Raw genomic sequence first — 25089 nt, 5'->3', positions numbered from 1 at the left:
TAATCTGGTCTCCCATGGAACTTAGCTGATCAAAATTAGGTAAAGGGCCAGATATAAATGTGACAATGGAGAACTTTTAAATAAATGCTTTTTAATATATTTTAAAATATAAATATACCATATAATATATCAATTTTGTATTGAAAAAATGCTTTATATTCAATGGTGATAAAAACCAAGAGCTAATCTTGGTTATAAAAATTAATGATGTATTTAGTGATTTAATTAATTATTGAATTATAAATTTATTTTAAACTTTTTTTAAAATAAATTTACAATTTTATAGAAAATAATTCCAGTGATAGATAAAATGAGTTAAGATTTTTTGGAGCATGTGTGATAAAATTCAAATATATGCGTGAAAATTAAAAGTAAGTTTTGCCAAAAAATTTAGCTAATTGAAATTAAATTTTCATGTGACACAAAAATCTAACATGGAGGATATGTCAAATCTCAAGTGATCATTTAGACCTATAGCGTAGAGGCAACCCATACTATAACACTCAATCTTAAAACTCGTAGGATACACTAGAATCAAGCACAACATCATGAATATGCATGGAAGCTATTCGTTGACAATTTTGACGAAGGAGACATTAACAATTTGAAGTTTCTACTTCGTATATGATTGAGGAAGAAGAATTTTACGTAGCTCATCTTGGTTTATTGGTTGGGGGCATGGGCTATTAACCAGGAGATTTTGGGTTCGAAGCTTGCATATGTGAGTTTATCTTAATGACTCAAGTATCTTAAAAAAGGAAGATGAGTATCGATAAAGAACTATGATCTTCAATGCGGTAGAAAAATCAATTAATGATATAGGATGATGCCTTCACTAGGAAGAGATGGAAGGTTTATATGCAAGAGGACATAAAAGGTGGGATTGACTTTACAAAAGAGCTTGAAGAAAATTTGAATCATTCATATAAAGCAACTATATATATTTCATAACTATTCAAAGGTGAAAACCATAATGATGTTCACACTATAGATTTCATTCTCTAATGTTAGGTTGATTCTCCATTTAACCATTAGTTTTATCCATTTTCACACTCATTGAATTAAAAATAGCATGTGATTCATTTTGATTTAGTGAAAAATTAGCTTAGTTTTGTTATTTATAGAATCAACGAAAGAATGTGAAAGCATTAGATTGGAGTATCAAGTTGTTATTGAAGATCTCTATACATAACAACTTGATATTATGAGGATCTTTTTAAAACAATTTTTTAATAAAAAATTATAGTTAAAAAAAAATTTGTACTGAAAAGCTGTTTTAGAAAGCATGAAAACAACTGTCACAAAAAGCCTAAGCTACTTTGAGTTGAGCTACATGTGTCTAATCCAATTAACTTAATGCACAATACTTGCAATTATCATATTAGTTAGTGGTAAATATAGTATTTGCATACAAAGATATTATTACGTGCGGACGTCGAATGCATCCAGAGGCCAATCAAGAGCTGTCATGTCATTCAATATACTATGCATTGAGTGACGTCGTAGCTCTTGACCGACGTCTGGACGCATTCAACATCTGCACATAATAATTTTTCCTGGATAGAAGAGGAAGAATAATTATAAAGTGCATAGAGAACTTTGATGAGTTGAACTTCACTTGATCCTCTTCTTCTTCTCCACATTTTGTAGAATCCACGAAAGAATGTGAAAGCATAAAATTTGATTCCTTTTTAATCAGTTTCCTCTTCTTCTTCCCCACATTTTGGCGGTTCGAGGAAATGAAGCCAAATAGCCAATGGCGAGAGCTCGCAATAAAGAAGTTTTACGATAAAATAATTAACTTTGAAACAGTCATTTTCTTCAAACTTATTTCTTAATTCGATCGATAAAAAACTCTCCTTTTTCCATAGCGACTGCGTCCGTTCCATCTTAGGTTTTCTATTTCTCCTTCTCCTTCTCCTTCTCTCAGGTCAAACAGTGGCGTTCCTCTGCAAGTCTTTGCAAGCTTATACCATTCTCTCTAACCAGTCTATATCGCTTCCAGCAATCTTTCTGGGGTAGCCATTTTCGTTTAGATCCAAGCACCGCCTTGGAGATCTCCGTGGGGTTTGTTTTTATATCATCTCTTCTAACCTTTTAATGGGATTCTGGTCGTTTGAGGGACGATGAAGAGGTCGAAGAGCGTGGAAACTCTCGTCGGGAGGAGATGGAGGTTATCTCACATCCTCTTCGCCGTGGCTGCGCTTTATCTTCTAATAATCGCCTTCAAATTTCGCCACATTTTGGAGATCGTCGGCTTGATGAGCGACGACCGGAGTTTCGCCGGCATCGACCGTACAGCTGCTGGGGATGACGTGGCGGACGTAAGCCGGTCATTTTTCGGCTCCGCCTACTCAGATTCACTGCATCGCCACCTCGATGGTGGAGACCCACCGCCGAAGCCCGGCAGCGACCCGGTCGTCCTTCCCACGCTCGGCAAGCCTTTGTATTCTTTCGACCACTACGGCAGGATCACCAGCGCCATAATGCAGAGGCAGCAGCATTGGGGTGGCAACCTCACTGAGCTGGAAAGGATGGCACATGAAGCTTGGGCTTTGGGGATGAAGTCTTGGAAGGAAGTGGAAGATTTTGAGGACAAAGGGGAGTTGAACCAAACGACATTAATTGAAAGGAAGCTGGAGTCCTGCCCCATTTCGGTCTCCATGGGTAAGGATGAAACGGGCTCCGGAGAGAGCTTGATGTTTCTGCCATGTGGACTTGAGGTGGGTTCCTCGATCACTGTGATTGGTACTCCTCACCATGCTCATCAGGAATTTGTGCCTCAGCTGGCAAAGCTGAGGCAGGGGGAAGGGATAGTCATGGTGTCCCAGTTTATAGTTGAGCTGCAAGGACTTAAGGCAGTTGATGGTGAGGAACCGCCAAAGATCCTGCATTTCAATCCAAGGGTGAAGGGTGATTGGAGCCATAGACCTGTCATCGAGCACAATACATGTTACAGAATGCAGTGGGGGAAAGCTATGCGGTGTGATGGGATTGCTTCTAAGGAAGATGATGATACAGGTATTTTAGTGATCCCACAGTTCTAAATTTCACATTATGAAGTGGTTCTCAGAATTACTGAGTTTTCTGTCAAAAACTGACTGTTAGCTCTGTTGCTTCCATGGAGAGTGATATGTTGGATTAGCCATGAGCTTGCATTTTGCGTGTCAAGTAAAAGTTAAGCTTTTCAAGGGCCACTAGTTGAATTTACTTTTATGAACGAGTGGAAGTAAGGTTTAGGGTAGGGAGTGGGTGTGAAAGTCAATATTGGGATTATGGGTGGTGGCTGGCGGAGCCTTGCCTGACTGAAGTAAGGCACTGAAAGTAAATATCTATATCAAATATAAATCAAATTTAGTTGTAAGGAATAATTTTAAAGAGGTTACAAAATAATCATCACATGAAATTTATGTTTTAAAAAAATGATTTATAGTTTAGGTTTCATTGCATTACAAAGTTGAAAATCATGAAAAGTAGTTTATCTTAAGTACATACCGTTAAATAACCTCAAGTTTGTAGTATGTGTTTTCTAGAGATTACCAAATCTTTACCATTATCCATTTCATCTTTATCATCTTCATACATTTTCTCTTTTCTATCACTGAATTTATAGCCCTGTATTTATTTTGTTTTTCTCATTAGTTAAGAACTTGTACATTCATTTTATTTAACTCATTTCGAAGGGCATAGCCTTATTTCTCCAACTCATGATGCATTGCACTTTTCACTTCAGCCAATTTTATGATCATGAAAAAGTTGCATGCATTTATCATTGTAAGAGTTAGCATCTTTCAATTCAAGGAAAAGCACTTGCCTCTGACTTTTTCAGTTCAAGGAAAGATGCTCACCTTGGAACGCATTATTTTCTGCTCATCCTTGGCAATTTTTCTGCAATCATTCCCCATATATTTTTGACTCATAGTGAATATGCTCTATAGTTAGATTCATGTCATCGAAATCATCATTTAAGTATAAAATCTGTAAAAACCTTTTTTTTCTGATGGCTATGTTATGGGATGTGAGTCTAATGTTTTATATGTGGATTTTGAGAATGATAGTATCCTCCAACAAGTGCGTGGAAGGTGCTCGTAGTAAGGCTTACTAAGTGTATGCATATATAAAACTTCAATTGAAGGAGGATATCTTTAGAGCATGCTTGTATCACGTGATCCCTTTATCTCTAGGAAATTTCATAAGCTTGGATTATATGGTCTTACCTTGGGATACATGTACACATATATGTGAACGTTTTTTTTGTGTGCTTTGTAAGCCATAGTTGAATCAACACGCATATACTAGTGCTTTGACTTTATTACTATCAGATCAACTTGTTTTATGTCTTGTTATTATGGAAATTTCTTATATTACTTATGGAGTTCGAAAAACTTATTATGCATAATGCGATTGAGTTATAGATATGTTGACAAGTCCATCTTTTATGCAAACAAACAAAATTCTTTCTTCTATTTTTTTTGGAACTTTTCTCACTGGTTTGGTGAGAAAAGAATGCAGTTTTTTTTAGAAGATATTGTCACTTTTTTTTACGATAATCCCTATAGCATTTGGGTGGATCTTTCATAGTTTCTTTGTGAAAATTGTTACAGCTTTTATGGGACTTTTCTCACTAGTTTTATGAAAGAAAAGTACAGATTTTTGAGAGTTTTATCGCTGTTTTACATAAAAATTCCTATGGCATTTGGGTGGATTATTCCTTGCTTCTTTATGAAAATTGCTACAGTTTTTGTGAATCTTTTCTCATTGTTTTAGTAAGAAACAAGTGCAGATTTTTGTGGCTTTTGGCTTCCAAATTGTGTTGGGAGTGAGGTATGTGTAGATTTTTACTATTTCGAGGTCCCAAACTATTTTGGTAGCATGACACATGCAGATTTTCACTGTTTTTAGCCTCCGAATTGATTTGGGAGCGAGATACATGCAGATTTTTTCACTGTTTTTAGCTTCTGGTGTGTTTTGGGAGCGAGATACATGCAGTTTTTCACTTCCAAATTATTTTGGGAGCGAGATACATGCAGTTTTTCACTTCCAGATTGTTTTGGGAGTGAGATACATGCAGTTTATTCACTTTTTTTAGCTTCCGGATTGTTTTAGGAATAAATTGTGTGTAAGCTTCTCATTGCTTTGTGCTCTAAATTATTTTAAAGTGAAATTTTGGCTTGTTTATATTATAAAGATTTGTTTTGGCATGAAAACGAATTATGAATTTGAATTAGAGAATTACTTGGAAGGGTTGGTGGCATGTAGCATGAAAATATAAATTTGTTGGAACAAAATACATTTCTATTGTAAATCAAGTGATAAATAAAATGTTTATATCCATGATTAGTGAGTGTTTATATATCCCACACATGCTTAGAATGAAATTGTCAAATGCTTTGTGAACTCAATATCTTATTACCTATGATTTTGGAATATTATTCTTACGGTTGGAGAAAATAAGTTGACTCTAAATCTCTTTTTGTTATAAGTTTTGGTTCCAACATTAAGTATATATATGTTACCTCATAGAGAAGTTTTATAGTTTGTGGTATATTAAAAAGTTTTATGATTTTGTTTTATTTCGAGGAGATTTGTGATTGGCTTCGTGATTGAAAAATTTTTAAATAGCTTTATGCTACGATTTTATAAACGATATTCAAAATAAAGGGTGTTGCAAATTTGTTTTGCATTTGGCTTCATATTAAAAGGCTTTGCTAATTATTTTGTATCAAGAAGGTTTCTAAAGAGTTTTGTGAATTGTCTTATATTGAGCTTTTTGTTATTTTGTTTTGTGAATGTTTCTTGATAGAAGGCTTTGTAATGCCTAGTCATCGAGAAAATTTTCACAAATTACCCCACACCAAATTAAAAGAGGCACTTGATTATTGATTTGTGTGTAAAATGAGATTTTCTTGGTAGATGATTTATATGGGGTTATATGTGGTACTTAGTTTAGAAGTTCTTACAAGTCACTTTGGAATCTATAACTAGATTTGTGTAGTAGGGCCTCTTAGTGTCTTTTGGAGAATGATTGGGTTTTCCCATTTGAGTTAGATTCTCTTAGTGTTTCTTTCTAATTTTGGGGATTTGAAACATTAGGGAGCTTTATATTGAAAGGTCTTTAGTATCTTTTTGGAGTGAGATAGTCCTTGCTCATTTGGATTTTCTTCCTTTAGTGTTAGCTTCTAAAGATAAAAAATATGAAATATTGGATAGATATAAAATAAAAGAGAGTCTTATTTTAAATTTAGTGTTAGGATTTGTTTCCCTTAGTTGTTTTGAGATTGGTTTAGAGTGTAGTGTAGGTTGATGTTTCAAATATATAAAGTGCCTTATTTGAATTTCGGGGACAGCAAAGGGCATTGTAAATGTTGCTTTAGGGTACACTTGACTTCAAAGAAGTGTGCCCAATAACAACAATGACTACATCCCTTTTGTATTCGATTTTCGTTCTTTTTTTCTTTTTCACTGCATTTAGTTGTCTTTCACTTCGCCTTTAGTTTGTTTCATGTCGTTTCTTTTATACTGTGATGTTGGATACTTGCAAAATGAGGAGAAATCAAAACACAAGTAGCTCAACAAGTAACAAAAAGGTACGTTCTATGTTTTATTGCATTTTTATTTCTTTATGTTATTATTTGCTTATAGAATTGCTCTAATAGACCTCTCTTTTGTGACTTGCGAGGTGAACTTTGAAAAGCAATAGATAAGGAGCGTTGGAACACTTGGAGAGGGAGCTAGGATAATCGGATCCGAGCATCAGTTACCTCTATTCATTCCGGTATGGGCGCTATGGGTTGACCCCCTGGGTCACAGCCTCCGGTGCTGTAAGCTTTCTTAAAAACTTAGAAAACTTTTAAGGGCCTAGATGTTTGCACACCTCCCACCCTTAGGACATTGTAGAAACTTCTTTTATAATTAGGATTGTTCTTACTTTATTAGATCCCTAAAACTTTTTGACATACCCATAGAAGTCTTAAGGGTTAGAAAACAACACTGCTTTTAGTCCTACAACACTAGTGACATTTAAGGATAAAAATTAAGGACCGAGTCTTAGAAAATATAGACTTATGATGCATGCTCCCTATAAGATAGAGACATTAAAACGAAAACTTAGTGACACGTTTTCCTAGATTTTGGTTTTCTTTAATTTATTAATAATCAACCAACAAATTTTTAATCTAATTCTTAAAATACATTAAAACACTTAATTCTTAATTAAATTGTAATTAATATTGCATAATCATTAAAATATAAATCTAAATCATAAACCTAAATCAAATCTAACTAATCTAATAATTAATTCATAACCAATTTAAGATTTAAAAGATGTAAATTTAATTAGGGGATTAAATTATAAGCTAAAATTCATTAGGATTAAAATACTTCTAAATGCTAAACCTTAGAATAATCTTTAAAATCAATCAACGAATCTTCTTTTAATAAAATACTTTGTTAGGTTATTTTAATTGGTTATAAATTAGAAAAAAAAGATATATTATATGTTTTATTAAAAAGAGATTCGTTGATTGATTTTAATGATTATTCTAAGGTTTGGTATTTAGAAGTATTTTAATCTTAATGAATTTTAGCTTATAATTTAATCCCCTAATTAAATCTACATCTTTTAAATCTTAGATTGGTTAGGAATTAATTATTAGATTAGTTAGATTTGATTTAGGTTTATGATTTAGATTTATATTTTAATGATTATGCAATATTAATTACAATTTAATTAAGAATTAAGTGTTTTAATGTATTTTAAGAATTAGATTAAAAATTTGTTGGTTGATTATTAATAAATTAAAGAAAACCAAAATCTAGGAAAACGTGTCACTAAGTTTTCGTTTTAATGTCTCTATCTTATAGGGAGCATGCATCATAAGTCTATATTTTCTAAGACTCGGTCCTTAATTTTTATCCTTAAATGTCACTAGTGTTGTAGGACTAAAAGCAGTGTTGTTTTCTAACCCTTAAGACTTCTATGCGTATGTTAAAAGATTTTAGAGTTCTAATAAAATAAGAACAATCATAATTATAAAAGAAGTTTCTACAAGGTCCTAAGGGTGGGAGGCATGCAAACATCTAGGCCCCTAAAGATTTTGTAAGTTGTTAAGAAAGCTTACAGCACCGGGGGCTGTGACCCGGTGGTTCCGCCTGTAGCGCCCCTACCGGAATGAATAGGGGCGACTGATGCTCGGATCAGATTGTCCTAGCTCCCTCTTCAAGTGCTCCAACGCTCCTTATTCATTGTTTTTCAAAGTTCACCTCGCAAGACACAAAAGAGACATGTATTAGAGCAGTTCTATAAGCAAATAATAATATAAAGAAATAAAAATGCAACAAAACATAGAACGTACATTTTTGTTACCGGTTGAGCTATTTGTGTTTTGGGTTGTTCTCATTTTGCAAGTGTCCAACATCACAGTATAAAAGAAACGACAGGAAACAAACTAAAGACGAAGTGAAAGACAACTAAATGCAGTGAAAAAGAATGAAAATAGAATACAAAAGGGATGTAGGCATTGTTGTTATTGGACACACTTCTTTGAAGTCAAGTGTACCCTAAAGCAACATTTACAATGTCCTTTGCTGTCCCCGCATTCCAAATAAGGCATTTGATATGTTTGAAACATCAACCTACACTACAGTCTAAAGCAAGCCCAAAACAATTAAGGGAAACAAGTCCTAACACTAAATTTAAAATAAGTCTCTTTTATTTTATATCTATCCAAAATTTCATATTTTTTATCATCAGAAGCTAACACTAAAGGAAGAAAATCCAAATAAGTAAGGACTATCTCACTCCAAAAAGACACTAAAGATCTTTCAACATAAAACTCTATAATGTTTCAAATCCCAAAAATTAGAAAGAAACACTATGAGAATCTAACTCAAATGGGAAAGCATCAATCATTCCCCAAAAGACACTAAGAGGCCCTACTACACAAGTCTAGTTATAGATTCCAAAGTGACTTGTAAGAACTTCTAAACTAAGTACCACATATAACCCCATATAAATCATCTACCAAGAAAATCCCATTTTACACAAAACTCTACAAAATAAATCAATAATCAAGTGCCTCTTTTAATTTGGTGTGGGGTAATTTGTGAAAATTTCTCAATGACTAGGCATTACAAAGTCTTCCATCAAGAAACCTTTTCAAAACAAAACAACAAAAATCTCAATATAAGATAATTCACAAAACTCTTTAGAAACCTTTTTGATGCAAAATAATTAGCAAAGCCTTTTAACATGAAACCAAATGTAAAACAAATTTGCAACACCCTTCGTTTTGAAGATCGCTTATGAAATCGTAGCATAAAGCTATTTAGAAAATTTTCAATCATGAAGCCATTCACAAATCTCCTCGAAATAAAACAAAATCATAAAACTCTTTAATATACCACAAACTATAAAACTTCTCTATGAGGTAACATATATATACTTAATGTTGGAACCAAAATTTATAGCAAAGAGAGATTTAGAGTCAACTTATTCTCTTCAACCGTAAGAATAATATTCCAAAACCATATGTAATAACACATTGAGTTCATAAAGCATTTGATAATTTCATTCTAAGCATGTGTGAGATATATAAACACTCACTAATCATGGATATAAACATTTCATTTATCACTTGATTTAGATTAGACATGAATTTTGTTCCAACAAATTTGTATTTTCATGCTACATGCCACCAACCCTTCCAAGTAATTCTCTAATTCAAATTCATAATTCGTTCTCATGTCAAAACAAATCTTTATAATATAAGCAAACCAAAATTTCACTTTAAAATAATTTAGAGCACAAAACAGTGAGAAACTTACACACAATTTACTCCTAAAACAATCCGGAAGCTAAAAACAGTGAAAAAACTGCATGTATCTCGCTCCTAAAACAATCCGGAAGCTAAAAACAGTGAAAAAACTGCATGTATCTCGCTCCCAAATCAATTCAGAGGCTAAAAACAGTGAAAATCTGCATGTGTCATGTTACCAAAATAATTTGGGATCTCGAAATAGCAAAAATATGCACATACCTCACTCCCAACATAATTTGGAAGCCAAAAGTCACAAAAATCTGCACTTGTTTCTTACTAAAACAGTGAGAAAAGATTCACAAAAACTGTAACGATTTTCATAAAAAAGCAAGGAATGATTCACTCAAATGCCATAGGAATTTTTATGTAAAACAGCGATAAAACTCTAAAAAATCTGCACTTTTCTTTCACAAAATCAGTGAGAAATGTCTCATAAAAGCTGTAACAATTTTCACAAAGAAGCTATGAAAGATCCACCCAAATGCTATAGTGATCATTCTAAAAAAAAGTGACAATATCTTCTAAAAAAAACTGCATTCTTTTCCCACCAAACCAGTGAGAAAAGTTCCAAAAAAAGAGAAGAAGGAATTTTTTTTGTTTGCATAAAAGATGGACTTGTCAACATATTTATAACTCAATCGCATTATGCATAATAAGTTTTTCGAACTCCATAGGTAATATAAGAGATTTTCATAATGACAAGACATAAAACAAGTTGATCTGATAGTAATAAAGTCAAAGCACTAGTATATGCGTGTTGATTCAACTATAGCTTACAAAACACAAAAAAAAAACGTTCATAGATATGTGTACATGTATCCCCATGTAAGACCATATAATCCAAGCTTATGAAATTTCCTAGAGTTAAAGGGATCACGTGATACAAGCATGCTCTAAAGATATCCTCCTTCAATTGAAGTTTTATATATGCATACTCTTAGTAAGCCTTACTATGAGCACCTTCCACGCACTTGTTGGAGGATACTATCATTCTCAAAATCCACATATAAAATATTAGACTCACATCCCATAACATAGACATCAGAAAAAAAAGTTTCTACAGATTTTATACTTAAATGATGATTCGACGACATGAATCTAACTATAGAGCATATTCATCCTTGCCAAAGTTAATATAACTATCACAAGTGTATTTACTAATAAACACCACATTCTCCAATACGTTGGCATAACAAGCCAGAGAAGATAACATTCAACATGATACTTAATTTCATAATGAAAGGAGGCATATGCTCAAGAAAAAGTAAAAGAAGAAAGGGTTGCGTCGTGAGATAATGGAGGCCAATCGTAAGACTAAAGCATTAGTGTAGATGCTACAACAATTATGATTCATGAAATCTTCAATGCTAGCTAAACTTCTTTTATCGCAAACAAGAGCAAGAAAATATAATCATATCATCTAATCATGACTTTCATATAGAGACAACAAGATCAAATAAAATCAGGGTGTTTGAGCAAAGTAGCACCACACTAGCTTGACACTTCCTTTTGAGCAAACACTTATATAATTTCCAATGGGGTATTTCTACAAACACCCATGTGCATGCTTTGACAAGGGATTAATAAGATTTCTTCTAACTTGGCACCATTCACACCTAAAGCTTCATGAATCAAGGGCAAATCCCTCATGCCGAACCATTAAGAAGTATAAATTTCTACATATTTTGTGTAAGAGAAAAAAAAAAACCTGAACAACATAGCCCTTGCTATAGGGCACATTCAAAACTCACAAAAATCACATGGCTTATCTTCCTGAATGAAATAAATATAGAGTAGGAAATGCTCAGCTCACAAAACCTACAGAAATTTTACTGCAACTGAGAAGAATAAGCCTTACGCACATCTATCTTGCAAGCTAATCATTCAACCATTGTCACTCTTGGAGGAGAAGAGGGGAAAGGAATAAAACAAGGAGAAGAAAAGGAAAAAAAAAAACTGAGAGAAAATGAGAAGGAGAGGAGAATGAAAGAGTAGAGGAAGAGGTAGAGGAGCAAAGGCGAAGATTACCTGCAGTTATTGAAAGAGATTGGTCGGCCAAGGCAAGGATTCCGGCGACTGAATCTCGTCGGGCACGGCTAAGGTTCGGTCCGAACAGAGGAGATGCGGGGGAGTCGTCGGCCTGGCTGGGGTTGGAGTCGTGAACAAGGGGGAGGGGGTTGGGCGCGAATGAGAGAACCGAGAGAGGGAGAAGGTGTGAGAGGGAGAGAGAGCTCGGGTTGAGGGAAAACCGAGAGAGAGAGAGAGCCCGAGCGTCAATGCCCAGCTCGGAGCTTCGTTTTCGGGTAAAACAAAACTTCTTTGTCGAAAGCAGAAGCCCGCCTCTCGTCGTCTCGCTTTGGCTTTCGAAATCATCCCAGAAGAAGCTCGCTCACTGCTCGATGTCTGCTCGAATCGTAGAGGATCGCTGAAGTGTGGGATTTAGGGCCGAAACGAAGATTTCATGCAATCGCAGTCGTCGATGTAATTTACTGATATAGAAAATCAATTCAAATTATTAATAAAGTCGGATGGACTTTAATTAAATTGAATTGGGCTAAATCCGGCTTGACTCGAGTCCAGATTTGACTCAATTCGAGTCAATTTGGGTTTGAGCCGGGTCAATAAATTTGATCGCGTGAAATTGGGTTTAAAATAATAATCGATTTAAATCAAATCAAGTACGGTGCGACTAAAGCAAACTAATCAAGTCTAATTAAACACAGTCGAGCCCAATTCGACTGAATTCGAGTCGGTTCGAGCCCGAATTGAACTCGACGAGGTCCAATTAAATTGCTCAAAGACCCTCGAGGGCACTCGGGCAAAAAACGAGGTCAACACTGTTATTGAAGTGGCCATCTCCTGTTGGTGCAGGCAATATTTCTAAGTGTATGTGCATTCACTAAATTGCTTTAGGCCTAGTTTGGGACGGCTTAATTAGCGTCGTTTTCGTTTCAAAACGTGAAAATACTTTCGGTCGCTGTTCGGAAGCCTATTTTTTGTAAAGTTGTGTTTTTTAAACCCTCATTATCTTACCGATTTCAAAGCTTTTAAAAGACCTTTACAAAACAATTGTTTCTCATCAAAATTTTATGAAAAGAGTTCTGCCACCAAACGAGGCCTTAGCTAGTGAGATGGTTGGCCAATGTCGGCTAACTACCTATTATTTTATTTCTGCAAAGCAATTGTCATCTTATTTTTTTGGTTTGTGTTTTGTTACATTCATGTTTATGTATGTTCTATGGACTTATGTGACAGGAAAGGATCCTATCGACCTTCTGATTTAGAGCTCAGGTATTCTCATTTTTGATAGCAAAATAAAAGGAACTGCCACTCATGCATTCATTAAGAACATAAAATATAGGGCTATAAATTCATATCTTTCTATATTGACCTTTTGTAGCTTTATGTGGATATGTTTGTGACTCATGCATTCATTAAGAACATAAAATATAGGGCTATAAATTCATATCTTTCTATATTGGCATTTTGTAGCTTTATGTGGTTACGTTGGTGCACATCTCAAAATTTCTGTTACACTTTTTTTTGAAGTTAAAAATGTATAATTTCCAGTCCTTTTGGGCAGTTGATGGATTCAACAAATGTGAGAAATGGTTACGAACTGATATTGTTGATTCAAAAGAATCCAAAACGACTTCGTGGTTGAAGAGATTCATTGGTCGTGCAAAGAAGCCAGAAATGACATGGCCTTTTTCTTTTGTGGAGGGCAGGTTGTTTGTCCTGACAGTTCGTGCTGGCATAGAAGGATATCACATTTTTGTTGGAGGCAGACATGTAACTTCATTCCCTTATAGAACGGTATATTTTCCCATTCTTTTTTAGTGTTCTCTTGTTTTTTTTTTCTGTTGAGATATTTGCAATTTTTGGTTTATGGCAAAATTAATATCTTTGTTGTATTTGCACTTCTCTTCCCAGGGGTTTACTCTCGAAGATGCTACAGGTTTAGCGATTAAAGGAAATGTAGACGTACATTCAGTATTTGCCACTTCTCTTCCCAAATCTCATCCTAGTTTTTCACGTCAGCAAGTCTTGGAACTTTCAGAAGCATGGAAGTCTGGTCCTCTTCCACAACAACCAGTTGAGCTTTTCATCGGTATTCTCTCTGCCACCAATCATTTTGCAGAACGCATGGCTGTTAGAAAAACCTGGATGCAATATTCTGCCATCAAGTTGTCAAATGTTGTGGCCCGGTTCTTTGTTGCCCTGGTAAGCTTTCTTGTACTTTTTACATGTCAGTGCTCCATGTATTTAGCAGCTAAATAATGGATGGAGCACATATTTAGGTTTTGTTTGAGATGACTTTCTTACTGCTTCTTAAAGCAGATTTTTAGTTAAAACTTTTTACTTTTTTACTAAAAAGTTGTTTAAAGAAGTAGTAAGAAAGCCATCCCAACCGAAGTATTAGATTTCATTCCATAAAATGGCACCTCAGCAGGAACAGGATGTACTTCTTTCAGTGGTAAATGTAGGAGTCTACTTTCGTTATGCCTAAGGGGGTTGAGTAGTTTCCCGAATGAAATTTCCCATTCCATTTTGGTAGGAAATAATTGAAAAATGGCCTTCACTCCACCTTAATCATTTTAATCATTACATTCACATGATCAGTTTCAACTTCAAGTTCTGGGAGTAATGTTCTGACAAAGTGAAGGCCATGATATTGATATGTATCTAAATAATTGATTTGATGAAATTTTACTAAAAAATAATCCATTAAAGTTTAGATATGGTAGGCAATGGACCCTGGAACAATTTCGTTCTTTGAAAATTTTGAACTTTCTAAATTAGTTTTGTAGCATAGATAATAATGTTATGATAGCATAATTATTGGGATGAAGTATGAAAGTTTGGGAGTTGGTGCTATCAAAAACGATAGGCACCATTGGTGATTGAGCTAATCACACTTTTTGTGCTAATTTCATTTAGGCCTAAGGTTGAGAATGAGCTAATTTTGAGCTGATACAGTGTTACACCCCGAGTCTGAAAAATGATACACTCCAACAATGCTGGATGGGATGGAGTGATTAACATCAACCTTGAAGTAAACTTAGAAGGTCAAGGTTGATTCAAACCTATTTTATACATACAAGAAGAAAATTCATACACTAGTAATTATGAGCAGTAGGTGTAAGAGTAAGCAATAGAAAGTAAACATTTCATTGCATTAATAGCATCCATAACAAAAGTATATTAATGAAGTAGAAACACCAATAAATAAAAAATAAACTTAAAGTAACTACTACTTTAGCAAATGCGTGTGCTCTTAGATTTCTTATTTGAGCAGGGCATTTGCACGATTGAGGCTTTTAGGCATGTATACCTGGTTGATCCGCCTTTTTACACATTTGTTTTACATTTCTTATAATGTTTTTTTTGTGTGTGTGTGTGGGCGCTGTAAAGCTGGAGGAGGTGATTGGAGTTGTTCTCTCACATTCTCAACAAAATTGCTCCTATCCATATTTTTTCTGTCTCTCTCGGCATTGACGATGGGTACTTGTACTTGTCTAAGTGCGTGCTAGATTGTGGTATTTGGATCTTGTTTTAGGTTATTTTTTTCCATGTTCATGCCGTCCTAAGTGCAATCTGATAGTGCTTTCATGATGCCCGCACACTGCAATGCAGAGATTTATCCATTTGGGATTTCATCAAAAATTCTGGCAATGGATTTGTGTAGTTCCTACTGAGTGGAGAATAAGCAAGCCTAACTATCTAACATGTCAAGAGCAAGGAACTGAGGCTATATAGGAGACTTCCATCATGTCAGAAAATGCGTGCATAGATGGTGGTCGAGGCATCCAAGTTGAGGGAATCTTTCCATTGCTTATTAGTGCGCCGCCAGTCAAAGCTTGTGACTTCATGGTTACAGTTAATGAAGTTCTTATTAAAGACTTGTAGGTATTAAAAACGGGCAAAGGAGAGTAGATGGTTCTCATCGCCCATCATTGCAAGGGCCGCTGGAGCTTAGCATTTTGGCAAGCATTCATTGTTATCTTATGATGCTTCAACACTTCTTCTCAAAGAGGCATGTAGTGTTCTATACGTATCTGACATGACACGCTAAAAATGTGTCTGATTAAAAATATTAAAAATAAATTGGACACGCATGTCTTAAATATTTTATGATTTTTTAAATATAATTTTCTATATTTAAATTTTTTATTTATTTAAAATATAAAAATTAAATTTCTTATTTCCTCACTACAACACCATTTATCGAATATTCTCATTTTCATTTCTCTTTGGCAGATCACGACTTTGGTTTCACAAAAAATATCTGATGTCATCTTAACATTGATGTCTGACGTTGTTACAACATCGATATTTCAAATCATCTCAACATCAAAGTCTGACATTGTCTGTACATTGATGCTTAACGCTAGCAATTTCTACACCCATAACTTGATAGCTCATCTTTGTCCGACGTCATCTTAACATCAATGCTCACGCCCTCTTAACATCGATGATAGATGCTCCCTCTACATCGACGCCCTATACTTATTGCATAACATCAATGCCTGGCTCTCGACAACATTGTCATCTCCTCTCTCGATGCTTGATACACGTCATTGATGTCCGACTCTCGACATCCTAATATTAATCAATTTAAGCACAAATTTTAATTAAATGACTTATTATTTCTAAATTATTTTCAATATTATACTTATTTAATTTTTATAAACTATTTTTAAAATATAAAAATTATAATATCATGTCTAATCCGTGTCCGTATCCTATATTTTTAATAATTGAGGTATCTTATGTCCTTGTCATGTCGTATCCATGTTGCCATGTCCGTATCTGTGCATCATAGCTTTTATCACTTCAAAGCTCACGTCACATGTTCTCAACTCTTCAACTCTCATATTTATGAAGGGTGAGGGGACCTCCTCTTTACCTCCTAACAAATATGGGTATGTTCCCCCTTATGAAAGAGGAGCGGGCCTCGCTGAGTTGGCTGCTGCTCAATTTGATTGGGGCTCACAAGATAATTGGTTCTGGTTATTTATAAAAAGGTTGGCATGGCTGGTGCATATATACATGCTGGATTCAATTATATTTATATATATGATTATGATTGTTATTGATTGTGATTTTGGTAATGCAAACTTCATAATGTGCTCAACATGGAGTAAACCTTGACCCAGATGGCGATTTGTTGATCCACTATTACTCCTATGACATTTATATGAATTGGAGTGCAGACAAGATCATTCGATAGAGAACCACTAATGTAACTGATATTAAACTTTGGTGGTTAAAACAAAGTGTCTCAAGTGTATTATATATTAAAAAAATATCATTAAAATGTATAAGGTATGATGATATTAACTCCTAATATATTGTATGCATTTGAGTGTTGTAAAACCCAAGAAGTCAGGGACAATCAAGTTTATCTTTGATAGAAAGGAGAAGGTTGAGGTTGACTTAAAATTAAGAAGAAGCTTGAAGTGATGGTATTAAGATATTGTGAACGTAGAATCTATTAAAGTCAAGGACATTAAAATTAGACTTGAGTGATTTGTGCAAGTGCAAAGGAGAGCATGAGGACCAATAAGATATGGGAGATAGAATTAATATGGAATATGTTGAAAGAAAGGGTAGACTAAGATAATTTGGCGTCTAGTTAGGAAATAAATATTAACTGCTTGCCAAGATTCAAATAAACTTGATTGTAAAGAATACACTTTCTCCAGTTGGTTTAGAATATGTTGATTCTCATGCCTTCTTTAAACTTCATTTACAGAGTCCAAGGAAGGAGGTTAATGTAGTTCTAAAGAGGGAGGCAGAATATTTTGGAGACATCGTCATCTTACCCTTTATGGATCGCTATGAGCTAGTGGTTCTAAAAACTGTTGCTATTTGTGAGTTTGGGGTAAGATATATATCCCTTCTAAGTTCTTATCTTTCTTTAAGGGTCAAGTACAAGTGTTTAAGATGTGCGAAAACTTTTGACATTTTGGTTACTTTGTATAACTGAGTTGCCTTCATTTTGCAGGTAAAAAACCTGACTGCTGCATATATTATGAAATGTGATGATGACACATTTATTAGACTAGATGTTGTCCTTAGAGAGATGAATAATGCTGCTGGCAAGAAACCCCTTTACATGGGTAATCTTAACCTCTTGCATAGACCCCTCCGGAATGGAAAGTGGGCAGTAACATATGAGGTTAGTAATCCAGTTCCTTGCTTCAAACTTAGGAGATTGATAGGAAACACTTGTAGATGTCAAGTATTTCCTATCAATCTTTGGAAAACAGCTAGAATTCTCCTCAAAAAGCCGCACAAAATCACAAAAACAGTAGATGATTTGTATTATTTGATAAAAGGGAAACGAAAAATGACAAGATACAATTGATCCTCTATTCGAGAGGAGGATCGATCTCCCACGTGGACCGGCTGAACCGGTCCAACAGACTTGTCTAACAGAGATTTGGCTAACATAAGAGGTTATGAAAAATAAGTATTCTCTGTTGATATAACTATTACACTTTGCCTATCCGACTAAATGCAGGAATGGCCAGAGGATATATATCCTCCATACGCCAATGGACCTGGCTATGTAATATCAAGCGACATTGCAAGGTTTATCATTGCTAAACACGCCAATCAGACCTTAAGGGTATGTTCTTTAGCCACAAAATTATCAATATCTTGTTGATCATATACAATTACATTTCTTAACGTGTTGTCTACTTCTGTCAAGTTAATGCAGATGTTCAAGATGGAAGATGTAAGTATGGGGATGTGGGTTCAGGAGTTCAATGCTTCCACCCCCGTCCAATACTCACACAACTGGAAGTTCTGCCAGTATGGCTGCATGGATAACTATTACACTTCACATTACCAATCTCCGAGGCAAATGATCTGTCTATGGGATAAACTAGCTCGAGGTCGAGCCCAGTGCTGCAACTTCAGATGATGATGCATCTTCTTGCGCTCTTTTTGACCGATTCATTCGTCGCTCACACCTTTGTCGCAGTAGCAGCAATTTTTTTGTGCCCTGAAGGAAGGTTAGCATCGAATCCCAGTTAAGATTAGTTTTGGTTTCTGTAAGAGGCATCTGTTAGTCCTGCTTAGTTTTCCTTTTCTACTCACCCCTTCTCTAATAGCCTTCTAATTTTTTTCGGCACAGTTTTGTTTCTTGTTAGATTATGTTAATCCAGTGAAGAAATTAATGGCAATTTTTTTTAATTGGCTTATTTTGTGGACTATTAAAATTTTAAAATAATTGAAGTAGAAGTAGTATGTGTAATAATATTTATTTATTATTATTTTTTATTTTGACTTATTTATTATTTATTTTTAAGCTTGTCCTCATGATATTTTTATGATAAAACTATTTTAATTCACATTAATATTAAAAGATGAGGAGTAAAATTTTGTTTGTTTTTTTTTTCAATCAGTTTTCTTCATTATAATAAAATGTTGAAAGAAAATATGGATAAATCAAATGGATAATGTGGGTATGAAAATAAGCTTTATGTGAAATAATTAAATTAAGTAGAATGTAAATTACCAAAATACATGAAGCTTAAATGGACTAGATAAACAATGACATGTTCAGTGGCACAAGTGAAAACAGGCATTTACTTGAATAAATTCATTTATATGCTGAGCTATTATAACAATTAAGCATAGAGATGAATAATAATCAAGGAAGTTAACCATTTGTTTGACAAGCATGCTTCTTTAATTAATTCATTTAAGCTTTTAATTAGTAAATTCCTCTTGGGGCTTTGACTAACCACTGAACAAACAACATCATACTCAGAGAGCTGTAAAATTTGCATTTGTTACCAATCCAAGGAAAGAAGGTCAACATCATTAAGTAATAGAGCCTGCATAGATGATGACAGTGCGCTGTCTTTTCAATAGAGTTTTTATGGAATTACCAAACAAAGAATATCTACTGAGAGTTTAATATTCAAAATAAAACAAAGAAAATCTAACTGCATTCATCTTCACTTTCAATGCTGACAATCTTAAGATTTACTAGAAATAATAGAAGGAGAATCCCATGTTCAAAAAAGAACTTTGAATGCCTTTCAACATATAATTTGGGGTTTAACATCAGTTTCAAACCTGAATCAACCATTAGATATAAACTAGATTCGAAGGACGCTAAATAAGGCTCAAAATTTTAATATTAGATTTGATCCTTGTTTAAACTAGTTGAAACTAGTGTTTATGTTGACCCCATGAGCCTTAAGATTGTGATTAGATTTTGATTATTATAATATCACCAAGGAAATATAACTAATGATTTCAATCTAATGTATATAAGAAATAGGTACACCATCAATATATTTAAAGCATAGAAAAATAAGCATAAATAGACTAGAAAAATGAGTTGCTCTTCTATGTTTAAGAGCAAATCATAACAAAAATATTGAAGAAATACAAGGCAAGCAAGTTAGAAAGTTTGACATAATCCTTATAATTGAAATTAGGTTGTTATTTATTGACACTCGTAAAAGAGTTATCTTCACAGCCAAATTATTTTTAAATATTTTTAAGATCCTATTATAATAAATTAAATAGATATTTTAGTGAAAAAGACCCTAAATATATTTAAGAAAAATAATATTAAAATGGGGGATTTACATACCTACCTCTTTATATCATGCTATATACATATCTAACGCCCAAAATTTTAATATTCTATGCCTATCACCTATAGATCAAATATGAGTGGAAAGAATGAGATATTAAAGTTTATAGGGTGATATATGTGATAAGAATGAAATATAGAAGTAACATATTTGATATTAAAGTTGTTTATGGGTAGTTGACATGAAATATTAAAGTATTGAGTATTAGATAAGTAAATAGCATGATATAAAGTAGTATGTACATAAATCCCCCTAAAATAACACATAATGCAGGCTTAACAGACTTCTAAAAATGTTAGCAGCTTGTCACGAAGCTTTTTCGGGAATTATAAAGGTTTGCGGAACTATATAAAGATATAGATTTTTTAGGTTTGAAATTTAAATATTATAGTTTTTTTGCAAATGTTTGCGGGCCATTGCTAATATTTGCAAGAGCCTATGTAAAATTTTGTGGGTCTCTACGTATGTAAAATTCTTGAAGATTTTATTGGCATATTTTAACCATTTAGAATCTAATTAATTCTAGATTATCTCCCATTATTAAACGCTGAGAGCTAGTAGATACAAGAATTTATTTCTTCTAATTAATTTATTGAATGTTTAGAATCCCTAAGTCTTAAATATAAACAACAATATTAAACCTAGGTTAATCAAATTGCTTTTAATTCAAATCCTAGCTACCTTTGAGAAACTTAGCCACCAACTTCTATTGCAAGATTTTTTAAGGGGTTATTTTGTTGGAAGTAAAGTGGTTGTAAAGTATCCCAAATTGTAGGGGTTTTGAAAATATTAGTGTTTCGTTGGATGAAAATGAATGCAAAGTAAAGTAAATGTAGTGTAAACCATTGTACTTCTTTTTTGAAGTAAACTAAAGTATGCTAATTTTAAGTGAGAACCATTTACATTGCAAGGAAGCTCGCTTGATTGCCGCCATCACCTGTCGCCACCCATCACCATCAACCATCACCACCATCTTCCGCTGCCACCTACTAGCCACCAACTGTCGTCGCCACCACCCACTACTGGCCGACGCCACCCGCTGTCAGCTACAATTGTTGCCACTTGTCAGCCACCATCGCCACCACCATCGGCCGTCAATGCCGCCAGCTACTGCCAACACCCAAAGTCGGCAAGCATCCGCTGGCTAGCCCAAGCCAACACTATTGTCAACCCTCACAGCCCCTTGCCGGCGACCACCCGCTGTCATCATTTCTAGACTTTACATAACATTTATTTTATTTCAAAAAAAAAAAATCACATGCATTTACTTTACACTCATCCAAATAACTTCAAATTATTCCTTTTACACTATATTCCTTCTACATTGCATTCATTTTTAGCCAACCAAACAGTCTCTAAGAGAGTTTTCTTGTAATTTTTTTAGAGAGATTGAAAACTTGATTGTCATGATCTTGATTTTCAAGGTTTGATTTGCATGACTTCTTCGTGCTTTTAAAAGTTCACTTTTTTAAAAAAATTCACATGTAAAAGCTCGTTTCTCTCTTGTATTTGTTGATTTCTATTTAATTGTTGTATTGCTTTGAAGTGTTCTAGAAGAGAATACTGGAGATTGTCCCTATGAAAGAGTAGGTTATCTCGGTGAAATAGGAGGATATCCTGGAGGGATGGTTGGTGTAAAAACTTCTCTACTTATCAGAGTAATGATTTTATTTAGAGAAGGTTTTGCAGAAAATCTTAAGTGTTAAGGACACCTAGGCATGAATGTGGCAGCAGCAACACTTAGGCATGAATGTGGCAGCAACTGAACCACATAAAATCTTTCTGTGTTCATATATTGTTTTGTTATTTCTACTTCATACCATTGCTTTTGTTGATATTGTTTTTTTTTTTTTTTTTGTGAGCATCATGATGTTTTTTTTGTTAAAAAGAGATTTAAGGGGTGTGCAACATTTTCAAAAGTGCAATTCACCACCCTCCCCAACTTGGGCATGTATAAATCAATATTTGGTATCAGAGACTCAACTTTACTATTATTGGCTTCATAACTAAGATTCATCCTTGGGGATTTACACATATTTGCCTTCCAAAAAATTTTATTATATTTTTTTATCACACCATTGGTAAGATTAGTGAAGGAAAAAACACTCCACTGCACAAGCACCCCTATTTGATGAAAATCCTTTTGACTTTTGGAAGATTAGGATGATGATATATTTACAATGTTATGATATGTGTAGTTGGAATCTCTTTCTAAATGGCTATAAAACTCTTTCTGCTGCTATTGATGGGAAAGTAAGTTTCTATACCCATAGAAAAGCAGTCCTTTTTTTAACTTTGATTGGGATTACTAAATAGTAAGGGTTACAATGCTCTTTATTTCACTTTAAAATATAATGGCTATATAAAGATTTATAATTTTAGAATAGCTAAAAAATATGGGATACATTGTTCATCATATATGAATTCATGATAGGTAAGGGGGATGCAAATTAACATTTTAATATAAGAGTATGAACTCCTTAGGATGAAGTTTGGAGAGCCCATTGCAGAGATGTTATGATACTTTATGAGGCCTCAAGAGAAGGCTTTGAAGTTTATAGGTATACCTCAACTCTAGGACCAATGAAAGCAGATGGTGCTTCAATAGCTGATTATCAAGATATATGATAGGAGACTGGGCATTATTTACTTTGCTGGAGCCAAGTAATGTCAGCTATATCTTTAGGAGATAACATAAAAAATAAGATAATTGAAGTCAAAACCATTGGCGTTGGCTCCCACATCATCAAGTAGATCCTACTTGTTGATGGATTAAAGCATAATTTGATTAGCAATAACCATTTATGTGGTAATGAGCATGAAATGCAATTCACAACTTCCCAATGTTTGATTAAATTGTTATATGACATTTGTTGTATTAGATGTAGGTATTTGAACTAATATGTTGAATGCCCAGTAATATTAAATGCTTGAAGCTTTTTTATGATGATCTTTAGCTATGGCATATGCAATTTTGTTATTGTAGTTTTCATATATTGTCTAAACTGTCTAAGAATTGGTTGTAGGTTTACCCAGACTTAATTTTCTTAAGGATTAGATAGGTGTTGACTAAAAGCTAAGAAAGTAGACCCATACATCCTTTATAGCTAAGATTCAAATTCTCACATGAGACCGTTAGAGTTGCTACATATGAATTTATTTGAATAATTCACACCCATTAGTTCATATCTTACTAATAAAAGTGATACAGTTATAGAGCTTATTAAATTTATGAAATGAATTTAGAGTGAAAGAGAGTTATATATTATATCCATTAGAAGTGATCATGAAGTTGAATTTGAAAATAAAAAAGTTGAGGCTGTGATCAAGTTGAGATTAAGCATAATTTTGCTGCCCCTAGGACATCACAACAGCATAGTATAGTTGGGAGAAAAAAATAAAACTCTATTAGAGATAGCTAGAACTAGATTTAGCTTCATTTGGGCAGCTTTCTTACTGTTGCTTAAAGCAATTTTTTAGTATAAAAATTTTAATTTTTTACTAAAAAGTTGCTTTAAGAAGCAGTAAAAAAGTCATCCCAAACAAAACTTTAGTGGGTTTAAGTTACCAAAATAAATTTCTGCAAAACTAGCATGTGATCAATGGGGTGAATACTAGATCAATTATCAAGAAGATTATCTACAAGATTTTGAAAGAAAAGAAGCCTAATACCTCTCCTACGATGAATATTAAGGAGACATTGGATTTTGAGCTTTGGATAGCAGATATGCAAGAAGAGGTAAACTAATTTAGAGTAATGAAGTTTGGAGTTGGCATCTATACCCAATGTTCAACATGTAATTAGAATAAAGTGAGTTTAATGAACAAGTAGGATGATTCAAAGACTAGTTAAAAATATGACTAGATTATTAGCTTGAAAATATAAGCTTCGTTTGGGATAGCTTTTTCTAAAACGAGTTTCTAGTACAAAATTTTATTGAATTAGAAATTTTTGTAATAGAAAGTCATTTTAGAAAGCAGTTAGAAAGCTGTCCCAAATGAAGGCATATTCAGATAAAAAGCGTAACCAAGCTGAAATTCTTTTTACCCAAATGAGCTGCAAACTATGATCGCGACCAACCACATCATTTTTACTCAAGCTGAAATTCTTTTAAAACAAGCGAATGTCAAATACGCTCAAAATGAACTAGAGAATGATTTCGAAACGCGCTACCACAAAATATTACATATGAAACACAGCCTTCCATATGCCTAAAATTTTGAAACTCCTGCGTTTACTTAACACTTAAAATGCAGCTAAGCAAACAACCCCTTAGTCTCTTTCCATTTGATTTTCTCTAACTTTTTCTTATGAAACTCTTTTTTTTTTCTCCTAACTTTTTATTTTCATTCTTTTACTCACATTCTACCATCATTGAGAAATATCTGACCATTCCAAACTATTGTTGATTTGGTGAAACATCCTCATCACATTGAATTCTAAATGATTTTCATTCCCAATATGAATACAGCCCACTATAAATTATACGGTTATATAATTATAATATTTTACCTCTATTCCAACAATCCGAGCTTCGCATTCTGCTTCATTGTGCGTCACCATTCCAATTCAAGTTTATACTAATATTCTTAATTTTAAAGCTACACTTTTTCATACGAGCTAGGGGCATCTATTTTAG

General features: G+C 33.9%; 1 protein-coding gene across 2 annotated transcripts; it reads left to right on the top strand.

Annotated features, from left to right (window-relative positions):
- The first annotated feature begins 1767 nt into the window (after nt 1–1767).
- On the top strand, nt 1768–19065 carry LOC110103405 (hydroxyproline O-galactosyltransferase GALT2). 2 transcript variants are annotated; one of them, XM_020832117.2, is made up of 7 exons: nt 1768–3021; nt 13402–13634; nt 13752–14042; nt 17578–17706; nt 17830–18003; nt 18349–18456; nt 18541–19036. In XM_020832117.2, exons 1-7 carry the CDS (start codon nt 2127–2129, stop codon nt 18754–18756), a joined length of 2046 nt encoding a protein of 681 aa, XP_020687776.1. In that variant the 5' UTR covers nt 1768–2126; the 3' UTR covers nt 18757–19036. The 2 variants fall into 2 exon arrangements, with proteins under 2 accessions (XP_020687776.1, XP_020687777.1); XM_020832118.2 differs by having other exon boundaries at nt 1772–3021; nt 18550–19065.
- Nucleotides 19066–25089: the final 6024 nt, after the last annotated feature.

The sequence above is a fragment of the Dendrobium catenatum genome, unplaced genomic scaffold (genome assembly GCF_001605985.2).
Source record: "Dendrobium catenatum unplaced genomic scaffold, ASM160598v2 fragScaff_scaffold_1056, whole genome shotgun sequence".
Lineage (NCBI taxonomy): Eukaryota > Viridiplantae > Streptophyta > Magnoliopsida > Asparagales > Orchidaceae > Dendrobium > Dendrobium catenatum.
This window is presented reverse-complemented; position numbering and strand designations above follow the sequence as displayed.